The sequence below is a fragment of the Dinoponera quadriceps genome, unplaced genomic scaffold (assembly GCF_001313825.1).
Source record: "Dinoponera quadriceps isolate SergipeBrazil2010 unplaced genomic scaffold, ASM131382v1 scaffold1782, whole genome shotgun sequence".
Classification (NCBI taxonomy): Eukaryota; Metazoa; Arthropoda; class Insecta; order Hymenoptera; family Formicidae; genus Dinoponera; species Dinoponera quadriceps.
This window is the reverse complement of record NW_014555947.1, coordinates 2,231,035-2,250,083: the sequence shown is the minus strand read 5'-3', so window position 1 is coordinate 2,250,083 and position 19,049 is coordinate 2,231,035. Positions and strand designations below refer to the sequence as shown.

General features: G+C 50.1%; 1 protein-coding gene across 1 annotated transcript in view; it reads right to left on the bottom strand.

Moving 5' to 3' along the window:
• LOC106746115 (mucin-19-like) overlaps positions 1-19,049 on the bottom strand; it is a 220,427-nt gene that overhangs the window by 25,619 nt on the left and 175,759 nt on the right. Inside the window, exon 2 of the mRNA XM_014622337.1 lies at positions 1,319-4,959. Within this exon, the coding sequence (XP_014477823.1) occupies positions 1,319-4,959 (3,641 nt within the window). The remainder of the gene's footprint in view (positions 1-1,318; positions 4,960-19,049) is intronic.

Sequence of the window (19,049 nt, the reverse complement as noted above, 5' to 3'; positions counted from 1 at the left end):
CGGACGTAGCGCTCTTTCTTGCCGTTCATTTCATTACCGAGATAATCTCACTCCCCGCTTAAGAGTTGATCCTCGATTAGACGATGGCGTTCCGCAAGTTCAATGCTATTACCGGCGTTCTCGTCGTCCGCGTCCATTGTCACTTGGATTATTATCTCGCATTTAAAAACCATAATTAGCTTCGTTATCATTACGCGCCACTTATCGTGCCGTTATCGTCGTTCTATCTATCCTACTATCGTCATCTCATCGCGGTATCTTCGCGTACCATCGTTCCTCTCGCTGACGCTTTTCGCATGTCTAATGCCGCTCTATTAACATCTCTAATATGCCTCGCTTTGTTAATTATCTCGTTCGTGACTTGTCTCGTTGGAAAATCTAATTCGATTGGTCTCAATCGAATCGCAGACTATCAAGAGAGAATTCTCTCTTAGAAATTTTCACGACAAAATCGTACGCTGAATAAATTTTCATCGAATCGCAAGTTATCAAATTCTGATCTAATTTTATTGATCTCAGCGGGATCACGCGGAATTTCGAAGTCGAATTTTCGATTTTTATTTTCTTTCTTTCTTCCGATTTTTCCTTCGAGATACGTCCAACGATAATCTCAATGTTCTTTAATATTCACGACAAAACATTTGTCTCTTACATTGACCGAAATTTCATCTCGAACCACAAGCAATCCAATTTTAATCCAATCCCATTGATCCCAACGGGATCACAGGTGGACTTTCAAAAAAGAATTCTCTTTTGCTTTTTCTCTGCCGATTTCTCCTTGAAGATACTTTCAGAGGCAATCACTACGCTATATAGTATCTTGACATCCACGACAAAACATTTCTCCTACATCGAGCAAAATCTCCTCAAGCTACACCGAGAGAAAATCACAGTCATTTTCGGTGCCAACAATATCCTTTTGTTATTTTAATCACAAAAATAGTCGGGAGAACGATTTTTCTAATAAACGTTACTGTAGTATCAGTAATAATAACTTTGCGCACATGTTTCTACTGCTCTTCTCGTGGTTAAAATAACAAAAAGGATATTCTTGGCACGGGGAAAAAAAATAACGATAAATTTCCCCTCGGTGTACTATCGTCCGATTCCAGCCGAGAGGGAATTCGTCCCGATCTCGTCCCCGGCATTCAGCCGTGCGGAATCGCGTTCTCGGTCGCGGCGGGCAGGAGCGAGACGAGATATCAGGGTAGCGCGTCACGAATCGGAGTCCGGAGCGCCGGTGCGATCCGCATACTTTCTAATCCCGATCGGCGGCGGTCCGGCACGGCGCGGCGCGACCTCAAAACCCCGAACTCACCTTACGATTCCTAAGTATCAGTCTTCTGAGTATGAGCCCGACGCCGACGGCGATGGGGAAGACGACGAGAGTGGCCAGGATGTAGCTGACCACGGCGACCGTCTCCTGGGTGGCGATCACGTCGCCGTCGTGCCGCTTCGATATCACCTCACTGATGTTCGTCGACTCGCGCGGGCTCACCGAGATCGGCCCGATCTCGAAGAACGTCCTGTTGAGCCCGGCGGGATACATCGTGCCGTTGTACTCCGGCAGGATCGAGTGATACGGCGGCCTGTACCTCGTCCTGTTCGCAGGTGCGGAGGACGTACCTCGGGACGTCGGAGCGCCGTTGGTGTCCTCCCGGCTCTCCTCGTGCTTGTCCTTCCGGGGGCTCGACGGACTGACGGTGGGCTCCCTCGTTCTGGGGATCGGCACGGTGGTCGACGCGCCGCCGCCGATCTCCACCGGCTCGCTCTTCTTCGTTGTAGCGGGGCCCTTCGCGTCGGAGCCCACCGGAAGTCGCGGCCGCTCGGTGCCGCGGGCGAACCCTTCCATCGGCCCGCTGCCGTTGAAGATGTCGGACGTGTTGTACAGATGCATGATCGGCAATACATCCTCGTCCTTGTCCTTCGACTGGTCCGACAGGTTGCGCGCCCGCACTTCCGGCGATCTCTCGCCGGATAGGCGCCTTCCGCTCTCTTTCTGCGCAGGTGTCGGTGCTTCCGGCTTGCCGTGCGCGGCCGGGCTCGCGGAACGAGTGTCGTTCTGACTCGGCGGGACCGTTGCAGCCGTCGACGACGTGCTGCTGGCTACGGTGGTGGTCGTCGTCTCCTTGGCTCGGTACCGCTTCTGAATCTCCGACGGGTCGAGGTCGGCGGCGATGCCGAACGGCCGGTTGCTCGCTTCCGGCGGCTTCGTGTCGTCCGACGACTTCGGGCTGGAAGTTTCTTCGACGGTGGTCTTGTCCGCTTCCGCCAGTATCTTAGGCGTGACCGGGAAAACCGGCGCCGCCGTCGTCGTCGTGCTGGCTTCGCTTATTTGCTCGGCCATTGCCACGGTCGTCGCGATTTCTCCGCTCGTCGCGTTCGCGTCACTTTCCATCTCGCCGGACGTCGCGACAACCCCGTCATCCGCGGCGTCCTCCCGCGCGACAACCTCCGGCTTGTCCGTCGTAGCCGCGTCCACCGACGAGTCGGTCGCGTCCGCCGCCGCCTCGTCGCTCGAATTGCGGCTGGAGTTCACCATGGCTGCGGTGACGGTGCTGCTGGTGATCGTGGCGGTGGTCTCCTGCGCACTGCTGTCGCGCGGCACTTCGTTCAGCCGGCTGGCGCGCGCGACTTCCCGAAGAGGAGGCCCCGGCACCTCATCGTCCGGACTTCCGCCGCGACTCGTCCCGTTCGATCGATCGTCCGCCACTAACACCCTGCCCTTGGCACTCTCGGTCCGCTCGTTCAGGTTCTTCACCCTCCGGCTGCCAGTCGGGGAGGTGGCGAAGCCGAGGCTCTGGGGAGCCAACACTCGGCGACGCTTGCTCGTCGCCGGTGACGAGGCCTCCTCGTGGACGGTCGAGCGCTGGTTCAGCACCGCGCTCGCGCTCTTCCTCAGGAATCTACGATCGTTCGCACCCTCCTGATCGCTCGTCCTCGACCCGGGGCTGCTCCACCTGACGGAGCCCCTGCTGCTGGTTTCCGTGGACTTGGTAGTCGGTGACGGCGGCGGGACGACTGGATGCGCGGGCCAGGTCGCTCGCTGACTGGTCGCGCGTTGCTGCTGCACTTGCGGGACTGCTTTCCTCGGTCGTTCCCCCACCAGGCCGACAGGCGCACTGGGCGACGCTCCAGCAGCTGCGGCTGGCTCGACGGTCGCGCCGGCACTGAGTCCCGCGAGCGCCCGCGCCGGTTCTATACCGTCGCCGGCACGAGGAAGCAGAAGAGGAGACGACGGCGGCGGTGACTGCAGCTGCGACTGTTGCTGCTGACGCCGCTGCGACGCTACGCCGCTCGTTATCTCGGCACCGCTACTACTACGACGACCTGCGTCTCCTCCTCCTCTTCCCCCTGCTCCCGCTCCTTCCTCGCCGCTTGATCCAGGTCCGGTGTAGTTGCGCAACAATCGCGTCACATTGGTTATCGTGTAAGCGTACACGTGTTGCTGCTGCTGCGGCTGACGATGATCCGGGTCGGCGACGACGGCAGGTGCGGTGCTCGCCGTCGACGGCGATTTCGGAGCGGCTTCGCCGGCGGCCGACAGGCGAACCGGTCGATCGACCGGTTGTTTAACGGTATCTTGACGAGCTCGCTCGCTCTCGATCGCGAAACTGCGCCCGAAGCTCGCGTCCGGCACGACGATCCGCAGCGTCGACGAGGTCGTGTCGTCGTGGCCCGTCGACGACGTCTCGATGCTGTTGCTGTCGCGAGACTTCATCGTCGTCGCCGAGAGCGACGTCGTCTCGCCCTCCGTCTTCGCGTCTTCGCTCGCCCCTTCTCCTCCCGCTCCTCCCTTCTCTTCTTCGATTTTGAGCTCGGCGATGCTCCCCGGTTTCTTCCTCTCGGCGGCCGCGTGCGTCTCATTCGCGAGCGACTTCGCGCCGATCTCGCTTCTCGCGACGTCGGCGTCATTGTCCGCGGAGGAGAGCGGAATCTGGGTCGGCGCGGCGCTCGACTCGGCTATGTGGGCATCGCTTCCTCTCTGTCGCGTGGCTTGCTGCGACTCCGCGTGAGCGGACTGGTCGTCCACCGCGTTGATCTCGCTCCTCGCGTCCGAGCCGGCGAGGCTCGACTCGTTACCTGGGATCACGTTGGATCCGACGTCTGTGAGCCTTGTTTTCCTGTGGTAGAGTCCGCTGCCCAGGCTCCTGTAGGTGTTCTTCATCCTGGACACCTGGTTCTTCTCGACCGTGCGCCGCTCCAGCGCGATGTTCATCTCTTCGTTGACGATCTCCTCCACCGGGGCCGCGAGCGCGCTCAGCCTCTTCGCGGAGTACCTCCGGCGCGAGCTTGGCACCGTCGACGTCGTCTCCACGGAGTTGGAGCTGTTGCCGGCGCTGGTCGCGTTCTGACCGTCCGGCTGCAGCTTTTGGCCAAAGTACAGGAATTGGGACATGTCCTCGACCGGGATGTTCCTCTCCACCGGCCGGAAGTGGTTGTACAACGACTCCGGCATCGACACGGTGTTCTTCCTGCGAGCGTCCGCGTCGTTCGGCTTCGGGTTGGCGGACGCGCTCGTCGTGGAGGCGCTTTCGTTGCTTTCGGTGGTGGTGGTCGTTGTCGTCGGCGACGATGAGCTGTCATTCTTCGGCGTCTTCGAGTCCTGTGGTTCTACTTCCGGCTTCGTCGAGTCGAGATCGCTCGTGACTTTTTCGCTCGGCTTCTTCGGCGACTGAGATGTCTCCTCCTCCGACGTTGAGGCTTCTGTTCGCGCGCTTGCGACGTGGACACTGTGCCGGGTCTCTTGGGTCTCGAGGACGTCCGGCGGGTCCTTCGAAGTGGGTCGCGTTGTGCGACCTGAGAGGATCCGAGGCGGCTCATGCGAACGTTGGCTCAGGATCTGCCGTCTCCTGGCCGCCAGGATGTTGCGCAGCGCCTGCTCGCGCTTCGCTTTCGACGATGGCATCTCCGCGTGCAAGGACGCGCGTCCTTGACGGTGCTCCGCGACCGGCGCATCTGCGAACAGGAGGAAAACGGTCAGGCGATACGTTTCCAGATCGATTATTTCGATGAAATATTTACCCAATCCAAGTAAAATTTACTTAACCCAAAATAAACATTTGCTAAGTAGTATTGGAGTAATCGTTTACTTTGAATCCAGCATTTCTTCTGTGTATTCATCTATTGACGCCGACAATCATCATTTCGAACACCTGTAAACGTAAATTTCCTTCATCCTTTTTTCATTCAGTAGTTAATCAGATATTTTCTTTTTCTCGAAGACACTCCGCAGGTGGCGGTAATTACTACCTCATACCCTACTATACTGTACACGCAGGTGCAAATTATCTCAATACCGGGACGTTTCGGCCCATTGTGGTCATATTAATGAGCCGAAATTAATATCCATCGTTCGAATTCATTAAAATCTCGTTCGGTGCCGCGAGGAATTATCAGATTTATCTACGCGCGCGCGAGATAATTATGGAAGCGCGCGCGCGCCACGGTTGCGCCACTGTGAATTATGATTACCGCATTGAGGAGGCGCGGTCTCCCTAACAGAGTGTGAATAACAGGCGGTTTCTAAAATGCTAATTGATCGCATGTGGAACAATGACACGGCGAGTAACAGGAGCAATTAGCCGGTTCCGGTTCGTTCCGGCATCGTTTCTTCCCCGGCGCCGGGATTTTCCGCCAGCGAGCACCGATTAACGCGATCCGCGACCACGGTGAAAACCGGAAGAAGACCGACCGCATCTCCTCTCGCGTCGGACTACGAACGCGTAATTAAGCGCTCAATTATAATCGCCAAGAGCGTGGGACGCCGCGAAAGAAATTCTCGCGCGTCCGTGCGTTCGCGAGCGAACGAGCGAGCGAGCGAGAGCGCGGGACTTCTTCTTTGGGTAACGGTGAAGCTCAGGGTCGCGCGGTCCACACAGGACAGCGGGTTTGGGGTACGCGAGAGGGTCCGGTACCGTTAGCTGTTCCACGGTTCCATGTGCCCAACGAGCGCTCCGCCAATAATCGAGCGTCGCGATTGCAAAAACAGAGTCGGAAATCACCAGCGATTCACACGAGAACGTAGTCACGCGCGCTCGAAAACGTGGACATCGCATCACGTTGATACAGCCGCATTTTTCTTGATTTTCTTGACTTACGATTATAGATTGAAAAAAGGTTCTTTCAATTTCCCGTGGAACGTTTCCAATTCTCCTCCCAAAGGTAGGAAAATTCTTTATAAAAGTTCGCAAAATGTGTATTACATATTTGTTCGCAGTTTATTCTTTGTTGCAATTCTTTCAAGATAGATCAACTTTGTTTAATTTCAGTTAAGCGCACGCAATTATCTTTATTATGGAAAGAAGTAAATGCGGCACGTTTTGGCCGAACCGAGGTGAATTTTTCTAAACGAATTTTTCTACCCTTGAGAAAGTAACCGGAAAAATAGAAAAGAAACCCAGCTTTTCCCAAGCCTTCAAGGATTGGTAAAGGACAAATATTTTGTGACGAAATTATGACAAAGGGCAGGGACGGGGGGTAAAAAAATACTTAAATTTAGCGTGACGTAATTGTTGAATAGCCTCCAATTTTCCGAAGCCGTTTCCATCTGAATTTTTTCCTTCGCCGGGATCGATGTGATTTCAATTTCCAATAATACGTCCTTCCAATGTTAGCGCACGCTTTTCTTGATTATGCGAGTACAATAACTATAATAGACCCAATTACTTCTCTTCGATTCCTCTCGTGTAACGATGCCGTAAAAAGTTTCGGATAAATGAACGATAATTTTCAGCGTCAAGTTACGGTCTCGTAGTCTTCCTTTAGCCTGCTCGTACACTCGGACGGGCTCTTCCTCTCCCTCCTCCCTCGTCCTTAATACTTATGCCCAAGGATTCCTCCTCGCGGTTTTCTCATGGCACAATAACGTCCCGCCGACGACCCTATCGTGCAGATAATGGGCGTTGCTCGTTTCGCTTCGCTTCGGAAATTCGTTCGTACTGCAAAACGCCGAGGAACGCACGCCGTAATCTTTCTCTCTCTCTCTCTCTCTCCCNCCCCCCCCCCTCTCTTTTTCTTTCTTTCTATCTCTTTTTCTACGTACGAGAGCATGTTCTACGGGGATCATTAAGAGCTCGTTGTGCCCGCGAGAGGCTCCACGGAGGAGGATACCGGCGCGTCACGAATTCTACTCGCTCATTGTTCGCGAAAACGCGGCCCACTGTCCGAAACGGGTCGGCCTCGAGGTAAAGGCCTCAGGGAGGACTCTCGAAAGAGGCGATACAGCTGTAACGAGCTGAATTTACAGCGACGTAAAAGTCCGAGCCTGTCAGCTCGTTAAGGGGGTCAACGCGCGCTATTCGCACGCGGTGGCGTGGGTTTTCGGATGATTCGCTAATGCCTCGCGATGAAGGAAGAAACATGAAAAGAAACCCCTCCGAGATCTCGAGGATTATACCGTGTGAGATACGATGCAACGCCATCGCCGCCGACTCCGTCTTTATCTACGACGCCCGCGTTATTCTACGCCTCGCGTTAAATATGCCTTCTGGGACTTCGAAAGAGCCGAAATTATGAACTCTGCCTGTTGGCCGCTCGCAGACCATTTTTAAGCTGTTTAGAGGCTTGTAAATACAGGCTTTTGGCGTAGAAACGGATATCAGGACGTCCCGGCTGATAGAGAAATCCCTTGAGAGACTATCGTGGGGAAAGAAGAAGCGGCTTCCCAAGAAGGTACTTTATGTTTTGCAATTTGAATACTTTGTCAGGTGTTAAAGCAGTGTCCGCGTGAGAGACGAGTCGGTCGAACTGTCACAGAGAAACTCTGCCCTGTCACTATTCAGGCGGCGATTTAAGATCGTCCGAAATTCAAGACCGATTCAACGTTTCGGAGGTGTACTCGACTGAAACGGATATTCCACAGGCGCGAGAGAGAGAGAGGAGGAGGAGAAGACGTTTCGCGTCCGTAGAGTCCGTCGCTGCGCGAGCAAGCAGCAACCCGCTTATAAATATACACGAGCGTCCCGCCAACCTGAGCTCTGAATAATGCAGTCTGTCTAATCTCAGCCGAAATCGCGGGAATCGTCGTATAACCTTCCACCCCGCGTGGAATTTTCGAATCTTGGACAAGCACAAAGTAGAGAATATAAAAGAAAGCCCCGAGCAGAGGAGACGCGAGGCCGGTGAGAATGCCTCTTTTTTTTATCGTTGCGGCGGAATCTAACTCAGAATTCAGCAACAAGAATTCAACGAAATTCTGTAACACAACTCAACAGTAAAATTCAACAACGGAACTCAATGATGGGATTCAACAGCGAAATCCAGCAGTAGAATTCGACAGTGAAATTCAACAACGGAATCCAGCAATGGGGGGGGCTTAGTCGTAAAATTCAGCGACGAAACTCAACGACAGAGTTCAGTAGCGGGACTCGATGATAAAATTCAGTGACGGAGTTCAGCGATATAATGTAGCAAACGACGAACGATAGATTAGAAACACCTGAATACGTCCCAACGAAAAAAGGAAAATCGATTAGGTGAGTACAATGCGGATGTCTCCCTTCGTCTCTCTGGCGGCGATTTAAATTAGCCGACGAGGAGATCCTCGCGATTATAAGAGCGCGAGAAAGACTGATAGAGCGACGCCGCCGCCGACGCGACTCGCGAATTATCGTCGCGAACGTGACCGCACAGAGGATCGTAATATTTTATGTGAACACGTGTATGAGGGAAGGTCAGTGTTGCTTCTGTTCTTGTTCCGCGGCTTCTCGAGCCTCGACGGTCGCTGACTGCCCGTCCGCCTCCTTACCTGGCGGACTGGCTAGCTGGCTGCCCGAGTGAACTACAATGCGGACACGTGAGATGACTCCGAGATGTGTCACACGGCCGCCCGCGGGCTGGACCCACGAGATGCGGCCGCAGATTCGACGTGAGATGCGTGGGTCCGGGCCCCGCGTGCCGTTTCACCGTCCCACTTTCGACGCGCGAGGTACGGCTCCCCTCCCTCTTCGATCGATCGATCGGTTCCTTCAATCGTTCGTTGGATCATTCGTCCGTACGTTCGTTTTATTGCTTCAACGAGTAAGTGCGTTCGAGTCGTGCGATTTTAATGGCTTCCACGTAATGCGTCCCACGCCGATGGCGTTTGTTTCGCGAGAGGAATCGTCGTGCGATTGTGTGAAATTATCGGATGTTCAGGCACGTTCGTGCCGAAGCTCCGATCAAGGGGGATAAAATAATAATAATGACTGCGTGGGAATTGACGTATTTTCCACGAATAGCTCGTATACGCTTTATCTGGCCCATACATGCTCGTCTGTCTTTCCACGGAGCGGTGTGTTTAATAACTGAGACATTGTTATCTTATTATCGGATACCCCGACAGTCTCCATTATGTCCTCTCCCAGTTTCTTTCTTCCTTTTCTTTTCTACGAATTGTTCAACTCCATTTCAAGCTAAGACTCCGTCCAAGGAAAATCTGAAATGAATCAAGGTTCCGTTGATTCTTACTATGAATTAATATATTAAGGATTCAATATATCAGCTAAAAGGCTCCTGTCGACTGTTTGATGTACAATTTGTGAGTGAAATCTTCTCCAGATTAATCCGGATATAATATAAATATACAATTCAATTGTCGGAGAGATCCTACTTTCTTGCCGATGATTAAAGAAACAATCTGTCGGCTAGATCGATCGAAGAAAGGACGAGAATGTTCATCATCGATGGACCACGCTAAGGACGTTCACGATCGCTTCTCGCGATCATATTGCACCTCCGAATGGGGAAAAATCTACGTTACGAGCGGCGAACGCGATAAAGCGAATGATTCAGGTCTTAATAAGCGCGTCGCGCGAATTGCAGGCGAAGCGAGGCTAGGCGAGGCGTCCCTGACAGAAAGTGAGCTTGCAGATGCAGTCTCGTTAGCGGATGTTAAGGAGTAAGGTGGCGGTTGCGGCTTAAGGTGTCATAACGCCTATAATGCGTCGGCCCGTGCGGCAAATATGTCTCTATTACCGGCGTTATTATGTAACATTAAGCGCGAGGTACCCCGTAATATAGTTGCTACGGGATGCACCGTCGCTCCTCTCACCGGCTTCCGAAACATAATGCCACTTAGCTAAGCGTGATCTCGCATGCAGATAAATATCTCACGGCTGCATTCACCCTCGCGCGCGACTCGCGTCCGGCCGCGTAGACACGCACGAGTGAATTGCGCGTCCTCGAATAGACGCGCTTTCCACGCGTCCCCTTTAACTTCGAGAAACGATCTCCCGCTGATCCCCTCTGAGAGGATCAATTCGCGCGGCTGCGATAAAAATATACAGGTATAATCCGCTTACTTGTCGCCGGTGTACCGATTTCGGAGAAATTTCCGACTGACGTAGGCGGATTTCGGGAGAAACCTTTGGACGACGCTGTCCGGAGAGACGAATATCCTCCTCACGCGAATCCGTCTCTAGCTTTCTAATATTGTAATTTGTAGGAAAACAGTTCCTGCAATATTGCAATTATCGATCATTATCATTATCCTTGTTCGAATTTTATTGTTATTATCGAGAAGTATTTCTTCGTAAAGCGATAGCCGCTGGCAGAATGAGGTCACGTGTACGTGACAGCGGCCGTCAAAGGGTTGAAGTATTACCCGTTGGGTTAAACGTGAAGGTTTAATTTTATAGAATTCTAAGGAAACGAAAGATAGATAGATAGATAGATAGATAGATAGATAAAGACAGAGAAGGAGAGAGAGAGAGAGAGAGAGAGAGAGAGAGAGAGAGTAGCGTTCTTTTGTTCCTAGAGACTACAGTTTAAAAGTTAGCAATGACAGTTTCAAGTGTACTATGGAAGAAGTTCTAAAGATAGATACATGCGTTTATTATATATATATATATATATATATAATAAACGCATATATATATATATATAATAAACGCANTATATATATATATAGAGAGAGAGAGAGAGAGAGAGAGAGAGAGAGAGAGATACAAAACAATTAATAACATACGTGTAGTGACGAAGTAAAATAACATGAATACAAAGTAAAAGAGGGAGAGAGGAGAGAGAGAAAGAGACGATCGATCACTTTTCGAGTGCTTTGAAAAATCGCCGTGAACAATTCTACAAAAAGTATTTTAAGCGACGTTTCATCTCTTACATCCGCGAGATATCTCCCAGCAACTTGTCGGAGCTTGTCTTAATGTTGTATTATTCTTCGTCGAGGAGGAGGTTCCCCAATGAGAGCCGCTCGAGCCTTCGCAATTTATATGTCCCGTTTCGAGGAGGTCGCTTTGTTGACTGGATTTTTAGGGTCGGACTAGTCTCTCTCTCTCTCTCTCTCTATTCTCTCTCCTGTCGAAGATAACCCTCTGGGTTTATATATCTGTGAATATTATCTGCGGCTTTATTCGCGGAACTTTGGCCCTGACCGATGATCTCGATGTCACGAGGATCACATCTTGAGGATTCGCGCAATGGCTCAATATTACGATGCGCCCCTGAGGTCACCTACGTCCTCCTCCCCTTCTCCCCCGGATCGACGATAAAAAAAGAAAAGCGGCAAAGTCACGATTGCGAATGGTACTTTAATATACCCGATCGCGCTGTGAATAAATGGTATCTCGATTGAAATTAATCATCGAGCGTGTCGCGATGAATGTAATCGCGACGCGCACCGGCTTGATCTGAGCGAAGTGAAAAATGGCACCTGTGCGTTGACAAATCTCGGGAAAGTAGTGAAAAACACCATCGAGTACATAAAACATCTCCAAACATGGCACGGGTAATATTATTATAAAGCAAACGGTGTGTTCACACGCGGATATAGCGACGCGACATGTCGCGCGTCGGTGTGGTCGCGCATGTTATAGACGAAGCGCGACGGTTACAAAACCGTATCTCCCTCACACATAATACGCTTAATCGTGCTGGAATAATCTGCAACGAGCGTGACAGCGTGCATGCTACGCGATCTGCGGATCGGGAAGTGCATAGCTGAGCGGAATGAAAGCGGAAATGAGAGGGCCCGAGAGCTCGTAAGAGCCTCACTCCATCTAAATCAGCCGAGGATCCGTGAACGATGGAAATAAGGATACCGACTGATTTCTCCATTTCTGTTGCTCAACCCGAGTTACTGTTTTTGCGAGATTTTAACACTCGACACATCCACTACCTAATTGCCCGATTATTTTCCATTGTAACGCGGGAATGTAATTGTTCCGAGCTGATAAAAATTATATTTAACTGTTGCATACACATTCCCACTTATCACCGGTAGAATATTATTTAACGGGATGTTATAATTAAAAAGAGGGAAAGAAAAAGAAAAAAAAAGGAATGGACCGTGCGAGTTACAGTCCGACGCACGAAGAAGCGCTCGCCATTCATCGCGAACGGTCGAAAGATTCGCGGCCGGATCGCGTGTGCCTTACGTAACTGTTTACGGCATCGTCGTTCCGGCAATTTGACGCAATCGTGGCCCCGCGGGGTTTAATGAATCTGCGGTAATAATCCGGAAAAAGTGTGCGGACTGGTTGCGCGGCCGAGCAAACGACCGAGCCGACCCGGTCTCTCGCGTAGACTTCAAAAGATAGACTGCGCATTACCGTTGGAGGGCTAAAGTCATATACCGTCCCATGGATTTATATAGATTAATATGTAATAATATTTATCACACGAATAGAAAATTGCTCTCCCACGGCTCGTTAGGTCTCCCAGAACGTTGTAAGCTGATTGATTAAATATGGTTAGTGCATACTTCGAGATTTGGTCGGGGTTTAAAAACACAAACCAATCAAATTCGAGAATTCTCACTAAGAAAAATTATAGATACTTTTGGCCTTAATTATACTCTTTTGAAATTATCAACTTCTCGACGATCGTCGGCCGATAAGTCACAGAATTGGAAATCGGCGTTGACAATTCAGATTATTGTTCGCCGATCGGTTGAATCTGGGTCTGAGTCGAGGAAAGTCACCCCGACGTCCACACGGCCGCTCGCTCGTCGGTCAGCGGCAGCGTCCGCGCGGTAGGAGCAGGAAGTTCGCGGCGATCCGTGTGTCCCGCCGCGACCGAGAGGAGAACACGACCCGACAAAAAGGACCGTTTCCCGCCCACGCTTCCGCTACCACGCGACGACAAATCCCCTTTAATCCGGCGTGATCAATGATCTACAACAGCGGGGCCCCGAGGTACGCGCACGGGCATGCACTCTTCCTGCATGCCTCGCATGCGATTGCAAATTGCAGCGCGTCTTGCACCCTCATACACGGGGAGACGATGGCGAACGAGGCGACAATTAGTCACCGCTCGGCAGGACGCGTCTTTCTCTCTCTCTCTCTCTCTCTCTCTCTCTACGTACCGCGATCGCGCTCCGCCGCACAATAGACGAAGCGTCGAAGTGCGCCTTGGTACTTTCGCGAATCGCGAGTTACCGGCGAGGGAGCGAGAGCGAGTCTCGACGACGTCGTGGGATATTATTCATATTCTGTCTTTCGCACATCAACGCGTGGAATTTTGTCGCGCGTTTATAACGAGCGTTACGGAGTTCCTCGTCGTTCGGTGCTTGTTTGGCGCCTCGACTCTCTTTGCTATCTTTTGCTTCGTTGAAGATATTAAAAAATTGAACAAAGGAACAAAGGTCGAGTACGCGAGCGTCAAACGCGATCGATCCCCGCCTTCGTCCCTTCCCCTCCCTCTCTGAACTTTTTCTCGTTCCTCTCTCTCTCTCTCTCTTTGTCTCTCGCTACGGCTACAAGGTATCTGTTATTTTATACGAGGGCACACGGAGAAGGCATCGTTCATCTTCGGGAACGTATTACTCGTACGAGTCGAGAATGTAGTATAACTGATTACGGGTTCACGACGTCGAACGTCGAACTCACTCGCAGCAAGGTCCCATTATTTAAAGCTAGCAGATATCATCTGGGAGAGTCGTCTGCCCCGCGAAGGCGTACACAGTCACGGCGAGCGCACAATACGCTCCTCCGATGCGAGACCGAAATAATGTTACCGCTCGCTAACGCTCGCTCGATCCGGTCGCCGCACGTTTAAAAAATTTGTCTCGTCCCGCTCGTGCGCGACAATGTTCGACGACAAAGATAACGATTACGACGGTTTCCGGGTGCAATGTAATGGATCGAGCGCTCATTAACTTTCCCAGAGACACTGATACATGCGAATGCGTAGGATAGGTTGAATCTTTCTAGTTCAATTCGAACATTATTGTAAAGAAGCATTCACCATAAAATTCCACAACGAGAGAAAGAGAAATCCCTTCATACGATTGGCAGATGTCATGTTGATGTCATTTTGAAATTAAATCAGTTCCTTCTAACATTAAGGATCATGTATTGCCCATTAGGGCCGTATCTTCATCTCGGAAGGGGTCGGCTTTTTAAAAAGTTATTACTTTCATTGGCCTTTTTATTATTTTCATTCTTTCAAGTGACGACAATCCAAAATGTTTCGTCCTCGGAGACCACTTAGCTCTGAAACACTCCGCACTCAGAGGGTTAAATCGCCAACGAGGCGCAGCGTGGACCTCGTGCGATCTGAAATTCGCTCGATCATCCGCCTTGGATTGGACAAACGAGACGGAATCGGAACGAAAAAGAGGAACGGCGCGATTGACGTTTGTCTAACGGCCCCTTCGTTCTCCGCGATGACGATGAAATCCACCTCGAGATAAATTTATCATCGTCGTTTATCGCGCGTAAATGACGTCTCCTCGTCGTCTTCGCGAGCGGCAATGTCGGTCGACGCGATCCACAAACTGAAATGAGCAGATAACGACATGATTTTTCGCCAAGGAGAATTGGCAATCGCGCACGATAACGACGACGACGACGACGACATCGAACGTCGCACGACTGTCTCTCGCGGGGACGCCGTCAAAATTGCCTTTTAACGATTACAAATCGTTTCTCCTCCGAGGTGATCGGCGATTCTTGTTTCAACGGGCGTGTGGGCGCTCCGAAAAATATCAGACAAGCCAATAAGAGCCAACGCTAATTATTACCTGCGACTATAACACATTAAGTTCCACTACAAACTTAACGTGTCACAATCGCGGATTATTGGCTCGACTAGTTTTTTTTTATCACACAGCTAAGAACTTGATTTAACCTACTTCTTATTTAATCTCTTCAAGAATATTGACGCATATACGTTTCGACACGTTCTTCTTCTTCAACTCGAATATTATCGACAAAGTACAGTGAACAATTACGTAACCGTGAATAAACATGCGGCAGAAAATTCCGTACAGACAGAGACAAGACAGAGAGAAATCTCGTCGTATGATCGACAGGTGTCATATCGATGTCACTTTAAGACTGAATCAGTTTCGTCTGACTTCAAGGAATTCGTTCCTGGAGAGATGAACGAGTGGATTGTGAGAATGCGCGGGCGGATGGCCACGAGCGGCGTCCACGCGGGGAGACGGCATTTTTCGGGCCTGACACGGGCTCTCCGTGTCAGTCGTGCACCTGAACACTCGAATCGATGACAGAACGGCTGACTCACAGATCGGTTTGATCCGCACGCGTGCGGTCGCGAATTACCTTCTGCGTCGATCGATAGCGACGTATATAGACGCGCGCGCACAGCGCAGGCAGCTGTCCGTCAATTCTTGCCGCCGCGGTCTCGCCTCGCCGTAAGGAGGCAGAACGTGTCGCTTGTTCTACGAAGGAGTCTAGCGAGATGCGTATCCGCGATACTCATTTTTACTCGCCGATCGGCGCAGTGCCTCTCAACCCTTTCATGTGGCACCGACACTTCGGTGACTTCGATCGCCACAACGAGAGACGCCGAATACTCCGAATAAGGTGGCACCGCACGTCCCGTTCGACGTCGGGTGTTTTTAAATCGATATCTTGTCCAGACTTTCTATCTCCAGAGATGGACGGCGGTTTTCGACATCGAATGATTCTACGCGAGCGCAATCGTGGCGTGTTATATTTGTCTATTTCTTAGTCCTTCCTCATCCGACCCGCGCTTTACCCAACCTCCGCCGTAATCGGCCATATTTCTGTCGGCATTTTTTGCGGATCTGCCATTAGTATAATTCTTATAAAGAAAACATGATATGCTTCAAAAGGCAAAATTAAAAGAGAGACACGAAGATTATTTTTTATATGAGCGAATTATTTAATAAACATTTTTATACGGTATATCTTTTAATTAATTCGCAACCCTGTAAATGATATTTTGCGCATATTTTCGGATTAATTTTGAAGGTAATATCCACAATCGTGACGTTTAAGTTACATCATGGGTCTCTCCGACTTGCGAAAAAGGTTATGTAAAAGTCGTGGTTCTTTGCATATTTTATTTACATTTATTCAATTTATTACTAATTGAATTTACCACCAATTTGTATTGATTGTCTTTGTAGATCGATTGCCACCAGGGAACCAGTTACTTCATTGGTTGATAATAGCAGTGATCACATGGACCCAATATTTCCTTTCCGTGTAGTAGAGGAACAGAAGGTGTGATAGAGGAGACCGGGGCTAATTGATTAAAGTTGGCTAATCGATTATTTCGGTTTTTTCTAAAAGAATACAAAATCGAGCAAGCAGAGATCTGAAACATGTCAAAGATGATTATGAAATCCCCACTTGTTCGATTCTATAACCTATTATGAAACAACAGAAATAATCAATTTGCCAACTTACTCGTTTAGCCAACCAGTCCTGGTCTCCCTTATTTGTGTTCCTCTCTATATTTCATTGTCTTCGTTACGTCCTAATGGCGTAGCGCGATTCCGGATGCAGGAAGAAGAGGAGCCCGCCAATTATCGCGAGAAGATCGCTCACGACTGCGATTGTGTAACGAACGCGAGACGGCCGAGAGGAAAATTCGAGACGCGATTCTCGCGAGCCGCCGTGAAATTGCGACGCGCGTGCCGGCTCGTGTCAGTGTACACGGGAGAGCCGTTTGCCTTGTGTTCGTCTTTCGTGAAGCGTACATCCGTTTCCGTCGGCGATCCGCGGCGCGGAGGCGCACGGAGGACACTCCGGTCACTGAGCACGCATAATTCCGCGGATAATTATATAACGGATCGTCGTCTCGCGACTATCGACGACTGGTCGTCGGCATCGGTCTCCCGACGTGGTCCCGTTGAAAAATCGAATGTATTCAGCTGAGACGCAGTTAACAGTCAGTCCCGAGACTCGTCGAGAGAGCACCATATTTCTCGCAGCCGAATTTTTTATCTCACCTGCGCGCGAATACACGGGCACGTTAATATGATTAATATTAATTAGTCGCCGAACCGGCCCGTCGCGTTCGACCAGACGAAGCACGTCGAGCGCGCATGCCGGCGCAAAATAAACACCAGACGACTTATGGCACCGTAGATCGTCACTTCGATCAATCGTAAAATACCTCAGAGTGCTTACGTTAGAAAGTCTTTTAACCTCGGCGAATTTGTTTTTTTTTTTTTTTGGTTAAGAACTTACAATATTCGTCCGTTATACGCTTAGCTATGTTTGTGAGGAAAAACTGATGTTTTCTTTAAATATTGTTCTCAAACGTTCTCATCACCTTTAGGTTGTGTTGTACCTTCCTAAATAGAATATGATCACTGGCGACATGTTGGCACAGATTTTTAACGAACGAATCAGATGCCAATATTGATTTGATATTGAGAAAAAATCCGCAATTGCACTTACCACTGAACTCCACGTTAGGCTTCGCACATTTAGGCTCCACGTTAGTGACGTCTCCCGCTTTTCTATTTAAGACATCAGTATTGTAGTGTAAAACCCTTATTTCAGTACTGAATTGATATCTCGCCGGTCTCCAGTATCGACCGATGTATACGATTCCTTCACGGGTTTCGATGGCGCGGAACGAAATTTCTCATCGAATGAGAAATTCTTCTAAATAGCCAGCAAGTTTTTCTTCATAGATAATGAACAGTCGAGGAGAACGTAAACGTTTTGCTCGGTCGGGTGTATCACCGAGAAGCCCGATTTTAATTCGACGATGACGCGAGGGCTCTTTCGGCGATGTATCTCGTTATTACATTAGCAGGGACCAAATGCGTCATATTTGAGCACGCGTAATTGCCGAGTCACGTGCGAGCGTCATGTGTTTGATGGCGCGATGATACGCGGTAGACGATGAGAGGCAATCGACAAAAATTCAAAGGCGACGAGAGAGCCGAGAGGAATCGAGAAAGAGATGCCGGAGACGCCCGCTTCCTGGACCACGAAGTGGTGCGGTCGCGAGGGTCACGGTCGGCCTCGTGCGGCCCGCATAAATCATTCACGGCACGAACATGCGCGATTAATCCCAGGTAGCACGTGCGATTACGCGTCGACTATGCTATCGAGCGCGGGTCGGTTGCGTAAGCGCGACCCCGTGTAGAAATTTCATGAGATTTTCCCAGAAGCAGCACGGATTCCAGTCAAATCGCACAGATTTGTCGCAAAATATAGACCAGGTACTCGATCGGAGAGATCGCACAGGCAAATAGAACACTCTCTAAATTTCTTGGAGTGAAATTTCACTCGAAAAGTAGAGTGACAGTTGAGCCACTCGGATTCGAGCGATCTTTCATTTGTATAGAGTGAATTCCTCACTCTGAATCGAGTTACATTCTGAATCGCGAATATTTTCACTCGGAATTAAAGAGTGAATCTGATGTGTTCCATCGTCATGGAAGTAAATGCACTCCAACCGACTGAAACATTTACTCGTATGCAGTCGTATGTAGCCGGAATTCATTCTGAACTTGGGCGAAAAATTCATCTTTGCGATTTCGAGCGACAGTATTTTTACTCGCTTCGAGTGAAAATACCGCCATATACTTTTCGAATCCACCACTTCACTTGTTTCGAGTGAGATTCCACTCTGTATTAATAATCGCCACTTGAAACTTGTATCTCATATAGGATACTCAGATTTTAATTCAGGGTCAGAAACCCGAGATTTTCACTCGAATCAAATAATATATCTGACATTATATCCGTAGTATTGCGAAATCAACTGAAAAACTCACATCTAACTTAGAACACAGGACCGAGCATTTCGCTCGGGGCAAGTTTCAAATAACAACTGTTAATACGGATCTGAGAAATTTAGAGAGCAATAAGCTG